Source organism: Indicator indicator, chromosome 10, assembly GCF_027791375.1.
Source record: "Indicator indicator isolate 239-I01 chromosome 10, UM_Iind_1.1, whole genome shotgun sequence".
NCBI classification, from domain to species: domain Eukaryota; kingdom Metazoa; phylum Chordata; class Aves; order Piciformes; family Indicatoridae; genus Indicator; species Indicator indicator.
The window spans coordinates 137677-157010 of NC_072019.1; the positions used below are offsets into that span (position 1 = coordinate 137677).

Below are 19334 nucleotides of genomic sequence, written 5' to 3' on the forward strand. Positions count from 1 at the left end.
ATGTCCCATCCCATACCCTCCCTAGCCTATCTCCATGGTCTGGCAAGTCCCTCTCCCTGTTCCCCTGCCCTGGACTCATCCAGACAGCCCTCACTGTGGAGCATGTGCTTCCTGCAGCCAGCACCCCCTTATCTCCTGCCCTTCTAGAAGTGGTCAGAGCTGAATCAGGGCTGGCCCCAGCAGTGCTGTCTCCTTGCTGAGCAGCCAAACACTGATGTGCTGTGACAATAAGGAGGGGGGGGGAGGGGGAGCCTGCCTCTATTCCCCAAATCCTTCCCCCCACTGTGCTGCCCTGCAGCAGGGGCCAGCCCCAGCTCCAGCCCTGTCAGCTGGAGCTCTTTAATCTTTCCTATTTGGCAAATCTCTGGGCTTTAGTTCTGAATCTTTAATTCTGATTCAATTTTGTGGGCAACTCACAGCCCCTCTTTACAGTACATTAAAGGTGCTCCTGGGTGGATCATGCCAGCAGCTGCTTCCCAAATATGGCATTTTCCTAGCCAAAGCTTCATACCTCCCCTCCTCAGCACCTGTCAGTGCCTTGAGGGGGGCTCTCAGCCCCCCATGCCCTCAGGAAAGCTCAAGTTCAGAAAGACAAGGTGCAAGGTGGTGATGGGCAACCTTTATTGTGCTAGGTCCCATGCATCCCCTTGGGGCTGCAGCTGCTGCTGTCCCATCTGTCCCAAACTCTGGGGAGGGAGGGGAAGAAAAAGCCTCCTATATAAACTTTCTACAATAAAGAGTCAAAATGGCATATTTTGACCTGGCACTGGCAGCTGCATGTCATGTGGGTGGCTGGGCACGGCCTGTAAAGCCAAAGTGTGTGGCTAAGAGGGGCTGGGGGGCATGCCCAGGGGCTGCTCAGCTGTGGGATGCTCTGCCAGCACTCCTCCCCATGGCTCTCTTCACTTCTTTCTTTCCCTAATCAAATAAGGCTTGTACAATGAGTGTCTGTACTCCCTGCTGCTTTCCATCCTGCCCAATGATGTAGGGTCTGAGATCTGGGCTGCCACTGGGCACCGGCAATGTGGGATGCAGACGGGCTTGAAGGCTCTCAAAAGCAAAGCTTGGCTCTGCAGGGCTGCTCTCCTCTAGACCAGCCTGCACTGGGGACGTCTCCCCAAAACTGCTGCTGCTGCTGGGGGAAGAGCCGGGGGGGCAGCAGTGATGCTCCTGCTGAGCCAGAGCCTGAAAACACAAACCGTGGCCTCCAAGCAGGGATCGCTGCTTGCAACCAGGGAAAACATTTATTTTCAGGTGGAACCCTCTCAAACAGCCTCCTCATTGCTCCCACTGCCTGCCCTGTCCAGCCTTCGCTACACCTCGATCTCCTACTGCTCTGACTCCAGGATAGCTGGGCTGGGTCCTCCCAGAGGATGCTGGCACAGCATAGGGCTGGGTACCACCATGGCACATCCAAACTCTGCTGCAGCTGTGGAAAGGCATTGCACTGGCTTGGCCAAGCTCTGGAGAAGCACTTAGCTTCTCTCTGCTACACTCAAGTGTGACAGGATGTTGATGGAGGTGGCAGTGAGGATGTTGGTGGCCCCATCGTGGTGTGCTGGGCACTCTCAGCCAAGCTGGAGAGAGCTGAGGAGCAAAGCGGGATGCCAAGGCACGGATAGGGGTGGCAGGGGCTGAGCCAGCGTGTCCCCAGCACCAGCTCACGCACGGGAGAGGCGCACAGGGTAGGTGACCATGTTGAAGCTGTCCCAGGCGAAGAGCTGCCGCTCGGTGGGGTTATAGTCCACCATGCTGAGGTAGCGGAAGCGGTTCTCGAAGGGGATGCTGAGGGCCCGGCTGGCACCACTGGCTGTATCATAAGCGAAGTTGATGGTGGCATTGGGTGCTGAGTAGCTGCTGACCGTGTAGAGAGTGCCACAGATGACAAAGGAGTTGGCCACCCCACGCTTGCGGATGTTGGTCTCCCAGGTCCGCTGGATCTCCAGCGTCTCGGGGTTCAGTTTGGAGAGGACGATGGCTCCTCTGGCTTTCTCAGTGCTGTAGATTACCCAGAGCCCTGTCTCGTCCACCGCTAGATCGATGTCAGTGTAGCCCCCCCAGGCGTAGGGGTACTGCCCGTGGTAGCCAGCGCCGGGGATCTCCCTCTCAGCCGTGACAGCCTCCTCCCGCAGGTCGTAGCGGGCCACAGCCCGGGAGCGGCGGGGCTGGAAGAAGAACCCCCCGCGGTAGATGACGGCCCCCGTGCTCTCTAGGGGCCGCGGCAAGATGTGCACCTTGGCGGGGTAGCCGCGGGCCAGCTGCTCTGCTGCCTCGTACTGGAAGAGCTGTCGGACCTCCGTGCCCACCGCGTCCACGCGCCAGGTGGTCTCCCGGGTGAAGGGGGGCAAGGGCTCGGGATCCTTCATCCATACGCCATACTTGCCGGCGATGGACTCTGCCCGGCCAAAGACGATCGGCTCCCCCACCCACACCAGCTCGCCGCAGCCTGCTCGGGGCGAGGAGAGGAGAGAAGGGGGTCACAGCTCGGCACGTCCCGGCTAACCCCGCGGAGGGCCCCGCAGAGTGTGTGAGCCGGAGCACGGAGCCGCGCGGCCGTGACGGTGGCGGTACCTGAGTCCTCGCTTCCCGGGCGGCCGAGCGCGGTCTCCTCCAGCAGCCGGGACACAGGCACCTCAGTCCTCTCCGACTGCAGCTCTTGGTAGGCGAGGGGCTGCGGGTCCCATCGGGAGGCTGCAGCAGGGCCAGGCGCAGTGTGAACAGCGGCTGAGCCAGCCCCACTCAGCGCTGCGCCTGCTTTCATCGCCATCGGAGGCTCCACGCCACATTGTTGCCTCTCAAAGCGCCAACGCCTTGGTGTCCCATCCCACTGTGGCACGGCACATCCGCGACACGTTGACGGGGACCCCGGACCACAGCTGCTAACGCTGTTGCCCTCCCGGTGTGAGGTTTAATACTTGCTGCGAGAAACTCTAATCCCCCCCGGATTAGCCTGGTCCCCTGCATGGCTCCTCTGCTGAGGGGCAAATGATGGGATGGGCAATACTCCAGTTGCGAGCCCTGATTTAGGGATGAGAAGGGGGTTAGTGCAATGGGTTGCGCGCACTCCCCCCCTCGCGCCACACTCCCGGGAGCGCTGAGCCCTGCAGCAGGTGAGCACCCCGCCGGGGGTCCCCAGGAGCTGGGGGCAGCAATAGGTGCACTATGTGGGGACCAGCAAAGGGATTTAACCAGTTCATGGAAGAGATGCGGCGGTGGGGACTCCGTGATGCACAGGGAGTTCCAGCCCGGGCACTTACCTTTGCCAGGGGCTCGCGGTGGGTCGCGGCCGGGCCCCTCTCCGCCGGGGAGGCAGCGGTTGGCCCGCAGCCGTGTGATCTCCTGGGCGCTGCTCTCCAGCCGCCTGCCCAGCTCCTCTTTTTCCCTCTCCAGTTGCCCCTTTTCCTCCTCCAGCCGGGACTTGGTCCGCAGCAGTTCGCTGTAGGCAGCCTCTAGGCGAGCGGCTGAAGCTGTTTGCTGGGGATCCCACGTGTCCCCCACCTCCTTTCCCCGCGGCCCTGAGCCCCCCATGCCCCGCTCCCGGCTCTCCAGCCGGCTCAGTCGGGCGGCAAGGGAAGCCAGCTCAGCCCGCAGCTCCGGCACACCGCCGGTATCGGGGCAGGCGGCCTCGACGGGACTGGCTACCGAAAAGGAATAGGTGCAACGGCCGGTGCTGTCATCGGCACGCCGGAGAAAAGCCTTCTCACCCCGGCAGCCCAGGGTCAGGCCCCCCCAGAACAGCAGCAAAGCCCCCAGCATGACCTCGTATCTACCGTGCCCTAGACGACGCCGCCGCTCGCTGGGCGCTGCCGCCCGCATTTATAAGGCGGACAGGAGGGCGGCAGGGAGAGGGTCGGGGCTGTAGGGGGTGGGGGAACGGGACGGACGAGCCGGAACCTTCCAGATGCCTGCGGCGACGGCGGCTTTAGCCCAGTGGCAGCTGGTACAGCATCCTTCACCCCCCCTGCAGCCCGCGGCCGCTGCTAGAGGCTTTGCTACCGGGGCCGTCTGCCAGGGGCGATGCCGGGGGCCGAGACGGCCTGACCCTCCCTGCCAGCAACGGGGAGCCGACCTGGGAGCGCTGCCAGAGCCCGCGCTTCCAAGGCGGCGTACCGCCGACCTCCGACTGGGCCCCCGCCGCGGGCAGATCCGCGATCCCGCCCCGAGACCTGCCCCGCCCCCAGCCCCGCCCCCCAGTATCGGTAGCTCGGCGCTCGGCGTGGCGGGCGGAGCGCCGAGGCGGTCGATGGGACAGCTGCCTGGCCGGTACCGCTGCACCGGCCATTTCCCGCCGGCCCGGCCCGAAGAGGAGCCCGGTAAGCGGGGCTGCGGTGGGGTCTGTACCGCCGCAGGGGTGAGGGGCACCGGCAGTGTTTGCTAGTGGGGCGGGCGGGAACGGCGAGGCCGGGTGAAAGCGCAGGCGTCGGTACCGGCTGCTCTGGCAGCCGCCTTCTCCTGACATCCCTCCTGTCCTGACATCCCTCCTCCTTGGGGCCGTTACGTGTCCCCGTCCTGGGCCTGTTTCGTTCTTTCTCCCTTTTTCTTCGTCATACTCCTCCGCGGCTACTGGTGTGAGGCTCCGGCCGCCAGCGGGGCCCATCGAGCACTCTTCCCGTTCCCCCGGGCCCCGGCGAGGTGGGACGCGCGGTTCGGGCTCCGAGCGTCGAGGTGACCCTGCCGTTTCCTGCACTTCCCCTCCAGGCTTCTCCTCCCGGGCACAAAGCCGCGAATCCCACAGGCAGAGACCATGCCTCCGAAATTCAAGCGGCACCTGAACGATGAGGAGGTGACAGGCTCGGTGAAGAGCGAGCGGGTGAGTGCCGAGGGGACAGCCCCGGTGCTGGGGGCCACAGTGAGCCCTTACTTATGGAGGGGTGTCCAGGGTAGGTGAGGCGGGCTGGGGGGTGTTAAGATGCCTTGGGGACACCAAGGCCACTGGCATTGGCTCTTGTGCCATTCGCTTCTGGGCTGGTGTGGGGTAAGCTCCAGCTCCCTTTGCTGAAGCTGTCAGCCGTGGCCCAGAAGCCCAACAGTGTCACTGTTGATAGCAGTATTTAGTTAGTCAGGGGACTGTCTGTACAGCAAGCCTGGTCTGTGTGTTTTAAAACAACCCACATTAGGAGATGGGGCTGTTCTGAGAACCTGTTCCAGTTCCTTTTGGCTGCCTTTATGGCCATGAGGTCCCAGTGTGCTTCAGTCTCCTACCTCTGCACAGAGCTTGGCTTGGGCACAGCACAGCTGTCTTCCCCATGTAGCAGCTGAAAGACTCAGGTGAAGTTACCCTGTGCTTCACACTGAATTTTTCTCCTGTCACCAACGTCTCCTGATGTTTCAGGCTTTGAAATAAGGGTCAGAGTGGTGCAGCTGCTTGTTTCAGACAAAGTTTGTCCCAGGCACATACTGTGCTAAACCCAAGCTTAGGCTGTAGTCTGAAGTGTTGTGACAGCTCACAATAGCTGTCAGGAGAGGAGGATCCTCTGTTGCCCAGAATGGTTTGCTCATCCCCTGAGGGAGGCGATGGCTGAAATGATTGCGTGGTCTCGTGGCTTGCTTAAGTTGATTGAGCAAATGTGACAAGGATGGAAATGTAGGTAAGCTTCAAAATAAGAGCACTGTGCTTACAGGTGGGAGCCTGAATTTATGCACAGGGGAAGCAGCAGCTGCTGATATGTTTCTGTGCCTACACATTTAAGGTGCTATTTCCCTTTCTTGAGTATTTTTAACCCTAAAAATACTGGAAGCCCTTAGCTTGACTGGGAAATTTGTACTGCCCTGGTATGAGGAATGAACTCTACTAACATTCAAAACCTTGAGGCTGAAGTGAGGTTATGGGGTTGCTCTTTAAAATCATCCTTTGGGTCATCTGATGGGGTGTAGTGAGGAGCCTTTTGGCATAAAGCAGAGGCGCTATCAGATCACTCTGCCTTCCAGCCCAGCCGTAGCCTTTGCCTAAGTTGGGGGGTTGGAAGAGCTGACCCCTCTGGATGTGCCTTGCCTGCAGCCCAGTGTGTTTCGTTGCAGTCATCCTTCTTACACCTGCTGCTCTCAGAGCTGGAGAAACCATATCCTTCAAATTAGGAGTGGATCTGAATTCCCACATGGATGGGGTACCCCAGGGTGGCTGCAGGCAACACTGACACATTTGGAGCAGCTGCTGTTGACAGAGCACAGCGCTTGGGATCATCCCTTGAGCAGAGAGGGCCTTTTCTCCACAGCTGGCCTGCACAGGGGCTCTGCCTGCGGCTTTCCAAGGCAGGACTCCCCTCTGCAGACGCACTTGGCCCCTCCTGCATCACAGGGAGTCAAACCTGTCCCTGGAACTGGGATCTGAGCCTGCGCAGCCAGCTGGCCGCTGATGCAAACCCAGTTTGGCTCAGTGGCAGAGGTGTGATTGTCCCAGGCTGGAGCTGCAGGTCTGTGCTCTACAGAGGTGATAACAGTGGCACGGAGACATCCAGCTTAGCCCTTGGTCACAAGCAGAGAGAAACAGCATGGATCCAGGCACCTAAGAAGTGTGGCTGATCCTCCCCAAAGAAGGGCTCCTGTGTAGCCTGTGGCTGGAGGATGCATCCTAAGGCCTGACAATGTGTGTGCAGTGGTGGCTGCTCATTGATGAGCTGCATTGTGTTTTTCAGAGGAACCTGTTGGAGGAGGATTCGGATGAAGAGGAAGACTTTTTCTTGTGAGTTTCTGAATAGCTGCTGCAGGGAATGCAATGTCTTAACTGCCTGCTTCTCTGAGACTGGAGATATCGAGTACCAGGAGCTGCTCCCTGCCATATAGAGGGGGGCTTGGGAATCAAAAGCTTTGATTCCTTTGAGATGATCTCCCAGAGACTTGGCATCAAGTGTGAATTCAGATTCACTAGGTGTGACCTCTCTAAAGTGGGATTTCTCACATATCCTGAGACATGGGAGGGACTGCTGGGAGCCATGACAGCAATCCTCCATCCACAAGGCATTGATGCTCTCCTGCATATCTTTTGAAGTCTGGTTTAAAAGCATCTTTTTGTTGTGCCTTCCATCCTGATTGCTGTCTCTTCTGCTTGCAGGAGAGGGCCTTCTGGACCAAGATTTGGACCCAGAAATGACAAAATCAGGCAGTAAGTTGCTGTTCCCCAGTGTCACACAGATGTGAGCTCCTGCTGCTGTGTTACTGGAGTATTTGTGTGGTTCTGAATATGAGCTAAAGGGATAGGATTGTTTCACAGTAGCTCAGTGGAGTTCCTAAAGCTCTTGCTGTATGCTGGTGATGACCTGTTCAGTGTTTTTGTAAGGCTTTTTCTAGATCATCAACCCTGAATTTTAACCTTTGCTAGTACCATTTTTGTTGTTGTTTGCTTTCTTGCTCCTTTTCTTCATCCTGTAACTTGCTTCTGAGTGTTTCAAGAACACAAATGGTCAGGAACATACCAGGAACATGTTTTGGGCAACAGCTGGTCTCCTGGCCTCCTCTTCTCCAGATAAAAACCTGATAAAGGTGACCTGGAGATGAGCAGTGACTCAGTGGAGTCAAAGCAGCTGGAAAACAGGAAGCTATTACAGCTGGAGGAGGATTGCTGACTGTATTAGGGCGAGAAGGAAGGGGGGAATGCTCTGGATCCTTTTCCATCGAGTCACTTCCTGGGTGATGCTGGTTCTAGGCCCCAGTTTGTCCTGCCTTTTTCTATGAGGGATGTGATGGTGGTACCTCATGGAAAGGGGGGTGAATATTCATAGCCTCTAGTTTGCATGGCAGAGTTTCCTTTGCTGACCTCTGCAGAGGCAGAAGAGAGGTCTGTGTGGGGACCAGTGACCAGGCACTAGTCAGTGTTGCTCCTCAGCAGGGATTTTTCTCATGCCAGGAAGAAGCCAGCTGAGCTCTGAGATGACTCATTGCCAGCATCAACATTAGGCAGTGCTTGCTTCTGTACCCACTTGCCACCTTACCTTTGGGGGCAAAGTGCACTGCAGTTACCAAGGCAGTGCTCAGTCACTGCTTTTTCAGAGGTGTTCTGCTCCCTCCAGGGTGTGAGGGTGATGTTGGTGGAGGCATGCTGGTCTTCAGAGTAATCAGTGGGGATAAAGCCTCCCTTCTAGGCCAGGGCCAGGATGATCTGGCATGAATGAGAAGGATGAGAGTTGGTTTTTAGTGCGGGTCCCACTTCCATAAAAAGATGGAGAGGGGGTAATATCTACTCCTTCATCCTCTGCCAGAAAGTAATTGCAGAGTGTCTTCTGCCTTCCCTGTGCAGTGGGAGGAAATAGGAGTTCTGTTCCTACTGTCTTGGCCAGGCAGAAGGGAGTAGGGGCTTAGGCAGAGGACAGCACCACAGCTGTGAAGCGGAGAAAAACGAAAAGAATTCCCTCAGGAGCTGGTGGGCTCACAGGTGTGATATGACAAATGCCCAACCCATGTGAGGCTTACCCCTTGCCTGGCTGGTGGGCCTGGAATGGGATATGTCACTTGAGGCAGCAAGTGGCTACCTCTATCTAGTGTTTAGAGCATCTCTTACAAACCAGTCTCTATTTTCTGCTCTCATTAATGTCGATTGCTTTGCTTAATAAGCACTTGCAGCATGCAGCCATCACTTCTTGTCTGGAAACTTAATACTGCTCAAACCAGCCCTTGTGCTGCATGGATTGATGGCTCGTCTTGTAACCATGCAGCTTACTCTGCAAAGGAGAAAAAAGCTTGGGTTGCTGCTGAAACACTGTAAGGAAAAGACATTTAATGAGAAATTTGAATATTTGGATTGCAGAGGCATGGCTGGGCAATGCTTAGAGAGACTGTAGCTGTATGGGACTGGAGGAATGAGGTGTGAAGAGAGGTGTAGAAGGAAACTGGATGGAGGATTGGGTGGAGGAAAAAGTGATAGGATTATGGGAGCAAAGATGCAGAACATGTTGAATGTGAGGGGCAAGGCTAGAAACTTTTACTAGTTGTCCTTGCCAGCAAAAGGGCTTGGGTCAGGGTGGAGAGCTTGGCAGCAGAGACCCTCAAGGCTGGCTCAGCTGCAGAAAGAGGTGGTGGGGAACACTGCAAACCTTGTAGGGGAAAAAGGTGAGTTAGAGCCAGTAACAGTGACAGGAGAATTCATGGCAGACCTCTGCATGCTGTGATTTGTCCTGATATGTCTGGAAGTTCAGGCTCTGTTATCCCAATAGCTGTTCAGTCGGGAGGGATGCTCCTGTGGTAATTCAGTGGCAATGTGGGATCCCTTAGGCTCCCTCTGAGACTTCCCTGTCCTTGAAAGGTAGCATTTAACAGGATTTTATCCACTTCCCCAAAGTTAGAAAGTGCAGGTAAAGGAGAGAGAGCTGATATCTCTTCTCTGCCTTCACTTCCAAGCTTCATGAGAAGTCCTCAATGTGTGTTGTGAGAGCTCTAGTGCCTTTTTGAGGGAAGGTGAAATGCTCATCTTCCACCTAGGTTTCTTTTATTTAGAATAGGAGCCTTTCATCACAGGTCATCTTTTCAAACCCACTGCTAACCCTCTTTTTATCCACTGCTTGACTGCCTTTGTTCCTGGTATTTCTGCTTTCAGGCAGCAGTGCTGCTGGATGTGGTTTTCTGCTTGCAGCAAGGATGAGGCTTAGCACACTGCTGTGGTTCCTGGGGAGCCAGGTCTTGGTCCCTGTGATTCCCCTGTGGTGCTGCTGAGGGTGGCCAGCATCCCTGGCCTCAGGGCTTGGCCCCAGTGGCTCTGTCTGGCTGCAGGCCCCGAATTATGTCCCAATGAGGGGAGGGGTTTGGGGAATGGTTTTGAAGCTTCCCAGGGCCTGACCACTGGTTGCAAGTGTCTGGTTGTGCAGTGGACCCCAGCCATAGTCCAGGATTCCTTTGATAACAAAAGCATGTTGTTGGGCATTGTTTGGTATAATTCTTCCAAGGAGGCTTAGGCTGCTGTCTTCTTCACAGCTGGGAGGAAGCAGAAACCTAAACCCAGGGATTTGTATCATGGTTCAGTGCTGATACCCTGCTCCTGAGTAAAGCAGGGCTGTCTGCAGAGGGCTGTGCCTCGGGGAGCAGAGTGCTGGCTCTGTCTGGCTTGGCTCTCCATCCTGTTCCCTCTTCCCTGGGTTACTGCCACAACGAGGGGTGCTTGGCTGTAATTTGCACCAAAATACCCAGCACTATTAATATCACTGGGGTGGAAAATCCAAGTGTCATCCTGGTTGTAAACAGCCAGCTTGGAGACAAGCAGCAGCCTTGAGCAGCACATCCCATGGTGTGTGCAGGGCCTGTTTACGATGTCTGAAGAATGCAGCACTGTTGTTAGCCCAACACCACGGCCAGCCCAGGGAGTTTTTTCAGCAGCTAACTCAGTGCAGCCAAAATGGAAAGGCTTATTCCTGCCACACTAGACCCAGCAAAGCACAAGTTAGTTAAGAGGAGTCTAAACATAGCTGAGCACTGTTGGGTCTCATTGCTTTGCCAGTGTATACTTGCTGTCCTTGGTAAAAGCATCATGTTTGCAGTAATTAGTAAGGAGGCTCACAGGAGATATATTTGATGCTTTTGCCTTGCTCCCTTTCCTGGCAGGTATCTATCCTGCTTTATTTCTTCTCTTGGAAATCTGGCAGGAGTGAAGCAAATGAGATGTGTGTGTCAAAAGCCAATAGCCCCCTAGCAGGAAAAACACTTCGCACTGGAGGATTCATTCTCTCTTACTAAATAAAATGAGCGGGTATTCTCTTCTTGATGCGACTTGAGTTTGCAACCTCCAGCATGCTAAGCTAGGGGGAATTTTTGAAGCTGCTGGCTAACATGTAGGCTGGGCATCTTTCACCCCATCCTGGAGAGGCATCTGGCAGCAGTGGTAAGTGGGAGACAACTGGCTTGAGGTCTGGTTAGGGCACTGTGTGGAGATCAAAGTTTCATTCACTGGCTTGGTCTCCTGTTTTTTTTTTTTTTTTTCCTTTCTTTTTTTTTTTTCCCTAGAGTTCTCTGTTACATCAGATACCAAAAAGTGTTGGGGTGCTCAAATGTGTCTGTCTTGCATGGGAGTTAAGCACTTCAACACATGCAAGAGTTTAAGCCTTGATTTATCTCTGTTTCCATTCCTCATCTGTGAAATATTCTCTTGGGGATGGATCACAGCATGCCCAGCCTATGGGCAGGCAGCAAAGGTGTGCCACATCTTGCCAGCAGCTCAGGTGAGATGCTTGAGCAGAAGGGGTCTGTGCTCCATAGCTCTGTCCCAAATGCTGGTACATACTAGAGCAGCCTGAAGTTGCCTACCTGCCCACTCTTGAAGGTGCCGTGGGGCTGCAGCAGCACGTCCAGACTCTGACCTGTGCTCGTGGGGATGTGGAAGGCTTTGCATGATGCTGCACGTTCCTAGATGCGTCGTAACCTCGCGTGCTCCTGCGCGTTAGTTGTAACACGATAACTTGGTTACAAATCTGTTGTGGGAAGAAATGTTTGGTTTGAAGACAGTAAATGATTATAGAAACATTTACATACTGCAAATGTAGCCTTCTGCCTGTGCAACTGCTGTTTGAGGCCTCAGTTTTGCCAAGCTGGCTCCTGTGGGACAGCAGATGTTTCTGCTTTTCCTCTCTCGCCCCAAGCCATAGCAGTGTTGTTGGCAGCTCTGAGCTGGGACTTCTCTGCTGTGCTGAGGTAAGGAAAGCCCCTCACAGAGCATGACTCTTCCTCACCTGCTGCCCCAAGGAGGGGACACAGGGCTGCACATGTCCTGCCTTGGGTAGACACTTTGTTCTACAGGGTACTTCCACCTGTGCCCAGGCAGCATCTGCCTGTGTCCTCAGTGCCACCTTCTGCAACTTCCCCTGGTGACAGCTCTGCCACTCACGTCCCGTCTTGTAAAACAAATGGATCAAAACAGGCTTGTGGGCGTGGGGAGCATTCCTGCCGAGAGGCACTGGGGAGCATTCCTGCCGAGAGGCACTGGGGAGCATTCCTGCCGAGAGGCACTGGGGAGCATTCCTGCCGAGAGGCACTGGGGAGCATTCCTGCCGAGAGGCACTGGGGATTATCTGTGCCTTTTTCCTCCAGATAGACTCCTAGCAGGGAGCGTGTGCCAGACAAGGGCTGCTGGGTCAGAAACTGCCTTCACAGGGGTTGCCTAGCTGTTCCAGCTCTGGAAGCTGCAGTGCAGGGTGACCTGAGATGCTAAGATGGGAAGCCCCTTTATGTTCACAGATCTGGACCACTTTCTAGAGTTTTAGGGGAGAAGAAAGCCTTTTCTCTTAATGCCTTCCCTTGCCTCATTTTGGGATGCTAAATGTGAGCAGGGCATCTCCTTCTCCACTGTGACTACTGTTGCTTGGTGCAACTGCTTCTCACGTGTGTGTCTTGGTGCAAGTGTCTGCTCCATGAGAGGCACATACCTGCTATGGAGACAAGCTCACAGTGACCTATTTCTCCTGTGTCTCTAATTAATGAATTAGAGGTGTGGTGGCTAGGGCAGGGCTTGTTCCTCATTCTGCAGGGCCCCATTGATTGGCCTTAGGAATATTGCTCTCTCTCATGGCCTTGGTTTCCCAGGCTGTGGTGGGGGGTGTGCTGTCCTGATTGTACCAAGTGCTCTGAGCATAGGTAGTGGATAATGGCTCTAAGAGGTGGAGCTGGGTCTGGGGCTCCTGTAAAAAGCCTGATTTGGCAAATCACAGCATTTATCTCCTGCATCTGTGAGATGGCAGTGGGGAGGAGAAGGGTTTGTGTGGGTCCAGATAGGAAGATAGTGTGACTGGGTAATCTGGGGAGTGGGATAGTATGGATCCTAAGCAGGCACCCACGAAAGATGAGGGGATAGCAGCCCTTCTTCCCTTTGGGGACACCAGTGCCCATGCTGTTAATAGGAGCTGTGTGGTTTTGGTAACAGAGAGAGCTGATAAAGTAGCTGGTTTGTGCTTATATATTTAGCAAGTGCTGGTTGCATTTTGATATGCTTAAAGTGCTTAAATGTATTTTAATCAAGACAACCTAAGTTGTCAAACCTGAGACTTAGGCAGAGCGAGTGGCCTGGAGCTATTTCTGTTCTGTTGCCCTGTGTGTAGCGTTGCCTCCAAGACACTGCTATTGCCATTTACTTTCTGGGAACAGTATGTCTTGAGCAATGTATTGTCTCCCTAGGGCCCCGAGAAATGTCTTATTTCTATCTCCAGGAAAATAAAAGTGTGTTAGCTCCAAAGTACAAACCAGAATGTAGCAGTATTTTTCCACCAGAAGAATTTTTCTCTCTTACCAATGTGGAGTGAATAAATGCATTTATAATAACCCTGTGGGTATGATTTAGGCTACCGTTCACTGAAACAACTACCCACAATGTTGCATAACCTATGAGGAGATGGTTTGTAATAGATGGTTTAGTTCATATCAGCCATTTCTTTACTGACCTTTTGATGCCCCTGGCAAAGTGGGTTTCATTCAGCAGCTTAGTTTCTGGAGTGGGGAACATACCTTGCTTTGATTTCACTCCAGTTATTTAGCAAAGGGGCAGTGCAAGGTTCTATGATATCTGGAAAAGATAAGGTGCAGCTTTCATATTATTCTTTTTTTCCCTTCATGAGCTCTTCTGCAGCAGAGGTGCCCACCAACAGCAATCAAGTGGCCTTTGTGTGTTAATGCTTCTGCTGGCTCCCTGGCACGCTCCTTGAGCCCCATGTGTTCCCTCACCCTACCTGGGGTTGCCAGAGACCCACCCCAGGTGATGCCATCCCTCTGGCTTTCTCAGCATCCCACCAACCTCCCTCTGCTCTGTGCCTCACTGCTGCTCTCTTTGGTTTTTGTCATAAGCTCTCAGATCCTGCCAGGCCGGGCAGCCCTGAGCAAGGGCTGATGCTGCAGCATAGCTGGTGGTGCTCACCTCTGCTCCTCACACTGCCTTTGCTCTGCTCTAGTGTCCAGAACCAGGTGGATGAAGTCATTGACGTTATGCAGGAGAACATCACGAAGGTGATTGAACGAGGCGAGCGGCTGGATGACCTGCAGGATAAATCAGGTGTGACACTAAGTGCAGCTCTGCTGCCTTCTTCCCCTGGTTGTCTTCGTCACTGCTCCACCAGGTTGCCTGCTTTCAGCTCAGGAAGTGCCTAATCACAGACCTGGGCTTGTATTTCTGTCCCTACTGGGAGCACTTGCCCAGCCTTGGGTGCAGAACTGATTTTTCTGCTGACGCTGTCCTCTTCCCGCCTTCGCCTTCTGCTGCTGGGTGCAGAGGCAGTAGCTCAGGGGCGTCTGGGTGCTGTGCTGCGGTTGGTCGTTCAAGCAGAGGCAGGTTGGTCTGTGTCCCAACGGCCATGAGCACTGCAGCTCCCTGCTCGTGCGCTGGCACGCCCGGCAGATCCCTGCGCTCAGAGGACAGCCAGGACAAAGGGGGCTCAGAGGGCCTGGCAGTCTGTGTGTGCTCCAGCGCAGGGCGGCACGCTGCTGTGGCTTTGGTGAATCACACTGTGGTTGGGTCTCTTCCCCCGATGCTGAGTTTATTGCCTGGAGCTCCGTGGACGCTCTGCCGGTGCCACTGAATCGCCTCTTGTCTTTCCTCCACAGAAAGCCTATCAGACAACGCCACAGCCTTCAGCAACAGAGCCAAGCAGCTGCGCAGACAGATGTGGTGGCGAGGCTGCAAGGTGAGCAAGAGCAGGAAGAGGCAGGGCTGGCTGTGTGGAAGGGTGGCTACCTGCCCTCCCTAGGAGGGGATGGAGGAGCTCTACTTTCTAGTTGAAAAGGCTGGAAGGCAAAGGTCTCCTTTCAGGTCAAAGCAACTACCCATGACACCCTGTGTCTTGCTCCTCTTGCAGATGAAGGCAATCATAGCACTGGTGGCAGTCATTGTCCTGCTTGTGATCATTGGTGAGTAGCTCCAGATCACCCCAACCATGTCTGGCATTGAAAGACTTCTGGCACTCCACACCAATAGCACCACTGTGGTGCTGTTGTCCCCAGGGGAGAGCACCTGAGCCACTCCTGTTGGACCCTGGTCTGCCTTAAACAGTCCTAAGTGGTGCCTGTACACCACTCCGTGCTGCTGTTCTGCAAGGTTTAAACACAGAGGGGCAGGCTCAAACCAAATCCTACTGGCTGGGGCCAAAGAAGACCAACGTTGCCCTGCCCTGACAACATTGCACTGACCCAGGGTTGGCACTGACTGATCCTGGGGCTGGTGGGAGTAGATGGAAGAGCTCCAGACCAGAGCAATGTCTCCCAAAGGCTTCTGCACATATATCAGCCATCTTGCAATGGGTCTGCCCCAAAGCTCCCAGGCTGCTTAATTTTCGGGAAGTAACTGCTGTGGTTACTTCCCTTGCCCTCTGCCCTTTTTGGTCTGTCTGGAGCTCCCCAGAGCAGAGATGTTGCTGCTGTTCCTAGCACACAGGTAATAATGACCAGAGTGTGTTTCTTCCAGGCAGGAGTAATTCAGACCTCTGCCTGCAGAATGATGTGCTCCAGGGTTCTAGGCAGCCCAGCACAGCTCTTCTGCACCACTAGCTCCAGAGGGTTTTCCTCCCACCAGCTCTAGCTAGGGGCACCTCTGTAACTGTTCTCATTTATTTTGGCAAACCCCTCGTGGTCTGTTGTCCTGCTGACACACAGCCTGCAGCAGGAGAGGCAGAGCTGGCAGAGAGAGAGAGACTGATGGAAAATCCCATCTGGTTTAGTTTTGGGAAGCTGGAAGGAGATGCAGATGGCAAGAAATGTTGTCTAGCAGCTGCAGGCAGCAGATTTCATTAGCATGGGCTTGGCAACACGCTTGCCCTCCCCCTGCTGGGTTCATTCATTACAGAATGGGTAGATGTCTGCGGTGGGGATCGGTGTTGTATGTGAAGGTGTGTGGCTGAGAGCTTGTTTCTTTGTTTTTTCTAGTACCCATAGTCTTGAAGTACCACACCTGATGGGGCAGCTGGAGGCTTTGGTGGAGCTGGCTCTGGGATAACCAAACTGCTGTGTAATTTAAGCAAGATATCTGTATATAGCTTTGAAGTTGTTTTGCTCCAAGAAGCGAGGAGGCAGCAGCAAGTAGCCAGTTCTGAAAGTGTTTTAAGAACTGCCAAATGATTATTATTTTTTTTCTTTCTGGTTGAGTACCTGCTCCTGCTGTCAGAATTTTTTTTATAACAGAAGATTCCATTCCCAAACCGCCTGTTCTGTGGAATTTTGTTTGGAGCTGGCTACTTGCCACTATGGTTTATCTGTATATATGGTCTAATATTATTAATAATTCCATTTAAGCAGTTCCCTGCTGCCTTCCACAGGACTCTGTCCTTTCAAAGCAAAGGAGAGGAGCAACATAGCATTATCTTACATGGAACAGACCCTTACAAGGGTGGTCTTCTCTATTAAAAAAAAATTAAAAAACAAAATTAGGTTTTACAATCCAGAAGACTTTCTGGTCCTGCCATGGGAATGCACAAGCTCAGTGTTTTCAGTATTGCTGCTTACAGCTGTGACTAAAGACATTCCAGTAAACCTATTTTTGACTGTACATCTGGAGTTCCTGCATGTCTTGATCGTGTTGTGGAGGTCATTCAGGGCTCTCTGCTGCCAGGAGTCCCTAGAAAAGGGCTGTTGCAGCGTTTTCTTCACCAGAAGGAAGATGTGTAAAGCCCAGCTATCAGCTCAGTGATACAAGAGACACAGCAAGGGGATGGCAACGCTCCTGAAACCAGTCCAGGGTGAACAAGCCTAGTTCATACTCGGAACCCTTCCCCTGGCTGTGGTGGTTGTGGTCCTGCATGCCAGCCTTTTTTCACTTCCTTGCAATCCAGTGGGATGGGGGTTGTGCCCAGACAGATGCACTGCAGTGCTTGGGGAGGTTTAGGGGCCCCTGTACTGGACTGAACAGGAGCTGAGCTCCTCCATTCATGGGTGGGGCTGTTGAATTTTAACTGCCTCCATCCTTGGTCTTGGGTGCTGATGGCATTTCTATCTGGTTCTCATTTTTGGGACCCTTGTTCTTTCCAGCCCTGAGCCTGAGACTTGATCTGAGTCAAGATCAGGCCCTCCTGCTTTTTTTTGCTGTCTCTCTTCTGATGAGAGAGAATTGTCCTGCTTAGTATGTGTCTGAAGTAATGATGGAGAGGGGAAATGGTGCCCCAGAGAATTCCCTGTGTCCCATGTTCCACCCTCCTCTTCTGAACCTGCCCCCGGGATCTTGTACACAGTTTCCACCTGAGTGACTGTGTGACTCCATGCGGAGAAGGGGATTAAGGCTGAGCACAGCAGGCTGGAGGGTCAGATGTGATTACAGGCTCTGCTTGCCCAGCTGGAATGCAAACAGGGCTTTTCCCCTCTGCTGGCCCTGCTCTCTCCAGGTGGGAATTAGAAGGCCAAGCTGGGTTTTTCCTCTTGGAAGCGTAGCCTGGTTTTAAGATGATGAAGCCAATGGAAGGGACAAAAATCGTCCTACCTATGCTTTTGGCTACTCTCCAGCAGCAAAAGAACACAGAAGGTGGATGAAGAGGGATTGTGTCTGTCTCCAGGGGGGCTGCAGGTCTTACTGAGCTTTTGTGTACATTTTCCTGCCAGCTGTAAAGTGAGTTAATGGCACTGAGCCTGTGTAGGGGTCGTGCGGAGCCTCCTCTGGCCTGCCTGCTAGGGAAAGCTGTACTCCTGCTGCTATAGAGTCCTGTTAGTACCTCTGCCTGTCTCTCCCAGTCCCACCTTGCTGCTGCTGCAACCACAGAAGGACCTTGGTGCTGCAGCAGCATGTCAGGACCTCAGATCCCTGCTGGCATCAGGTCTGAGCAACAGAAGTTAGTTTTACAGTAGCTTGCTAGCTGGCTTTAAAGCTGGGCTGAGACCCTTGGAAAATGGATGCTGGTAGAATGAAGGCTTCATGGCACTCCCACTGTGCTGAAGAACTGTTATAGCTGCCAGATTTAGGGCTTGGTGCTGTGCCCTTCAGAGCCCTGTCCTTGCTTGCTTTGGCAGATCTCAGTTAGCAGCATGTCCTTAGGGAGAGCTTCCAGATACTGTTAAACTGCCCTCAGTGCAGGCACCAGTGTAGCACCCTGAGAAGTGGCACTGTTACCACCATGACAAGAATGTGCTGCTTCCAACAGGCACAAACTTTTCTGGCTGACCTAGATCCATGGAAAATGAGGTGGTGAGGTTACTGCCCCTGATCCTCTGATTCTTGTGCCTGCCTGGGATTCCTGCTTCAGTAACAGCAGGACTGGACCAGGCCTGCTCCTGCTTTCCTCAACACCTTTGCCAGAGTGCTTTTGCAGCATCTCCCGTGGAGGCTGGGGTGCAAACAGTTGTACTTGAAAAGCAGGGCAGGGAAAGCTGCTGTGGCCAAAGCCTTCAGTGCACTTTGAGTTACCAGAATGAGTTGATCAGTTTTAGGTTCAGGTCAACAAATGCTAGTGTTGTCCTGAGCACAGACCTCACAGGACCAGCTCTGGCTATGAAAGGCAGCAGCAAGTCAACAGTCCTGGGCAGGAACTTTACAGTAACAATTTTACTGATCAAGGGCTGGAGCACCTCTCTTATGAGGACAGGCTGAGGCAGTGGGGTCTGTTCAGCCTGGAGAAGAGGAGACTCTAGGGAGACCTTACAATGGCCTTGCAGTACCTGAAGGGGACTACAGGAAAGCTGGAGAGAGACTATTTATAAAGGCCGGTGGTGACAGTAGCAATGGTTTTAAACTAGAGCAGAGTAGATTTAGATATGAGGAAGAAGTTCTTTGCTATGAGGGGGGTGAGCCACTGGAATGGGTTGCCCAGAGAAGTTGTGGAATTGTTCAAGACCAGGCTGGATGAGGCTTTGAGCAACCTGTTCGAGTAGGAGGCGTCCCTGCCCATGGCAGGGAGGTTGGAACGGGATGATCTTTAAAGGTCCCTTCCAACATATAATCTATTCTATGATTTTCATTCAAGGCTGAAAAGACCATGACAGTGTCTGGTCTCAGGTGTACTACAGAGCAGTCCTCCTTATGTTTCTTCAAGATGCCATTGTCTTTAGATTGCAGCCTGTGCCATCCCAGTCTGGACTGGTGGCAGGGAGAAGTGTAGTGAGTGGAGAGGCTTGTTGTTTTTATGGAGCATCTGCATACTTTGGAGTTGGTTTTAATTTAGGAGATGTTGTGAAGGAGATTCTACATCAAAAACAATTCCTTCACCCAAGTGCATGGTCTGTTTTCTCCATTCCCTCTTTGTGTAGCAGATAGACCTCTTCATTAGCTGCTGTTTTCCACATGACTGCATTTTTATAGGGAACAGCATGTTTTGGCTGGAATTGTGTGTTCCTCCTGCAGGGCTGGTTCCTCCTCCAAGGCTTGCTGGTATGACCCACGAGGGGAGACGGAAGGGTTCCCATGTCCAAGGGCATGGGGCTGCAGGGATGATGTCCACAGCACTGATGCAGCTGGGCAGAGGCGTTTCCTT

At 53.6% G+C, this 19334-nt stretch overlaps 2 protein-coding genes across 3 annotated transcripts; one reads left to right on the forward strand and one right to left on the reverse strand.

Moving 5' to 3' along the window:
• Nucleotides 1-1661: 1661 nt before the first annotated feature.
• Nucleotides 1662-3756, reverse strand: MYOC (myocilin). Its single transcript, XM_054384449.1, has 3 exons — nucleotides 3258-3756; nucleotides 2572-2691; nucleotides 1662-2446 (listed from the first exon to the last, which is right to left on the reverse strand). Exons 1-3 carry the CDS (start codon nucleotides 3754-3756, stop codon nucleotides 1662-1664), a joined length of 1404 nt encoding a protein of 467 aa, XP_054240424.1.
• Nucleotides 3757-4744: 988 nt separating this feature from the next.
• VAMP4 (vesicle associated membrane protein 4) lies at nucleotides 4745-15947 on the forward strand. 2 transcript variants are annotated; one of them, XM_054384377.1, is made up of 7 exons: nucleotides 4745-4810; nucleotides 6633-6679; nucleotides 7049-7099; nucleotides 13848-13948; nucleotides 14497-14576; nucleotides 14748-14799; nucleotides 15811-15947. In XM_054384377.1, the coding sequence occupies exons 1-7, from the start codon at nucleotides 4745-4747 to the stop codon at nucleotides 15837-15839; spliced, it is 426 nt and encodes a 141-aa protein (XP_054240352.1). In that variant the 3' UTR covers nucleotides 15840-15947. The 2 variants fall into 2 exon arrangements, with proteins under 2 accessions (XP_054240352.1, XP_054240353.1); XM_054384378.1 differs by having other exon boundaries at nucleotides 7052-7099.
• The last annotated feature ends 3387 nt before the right edge of the window (nucleotides 15948-19334 follow it).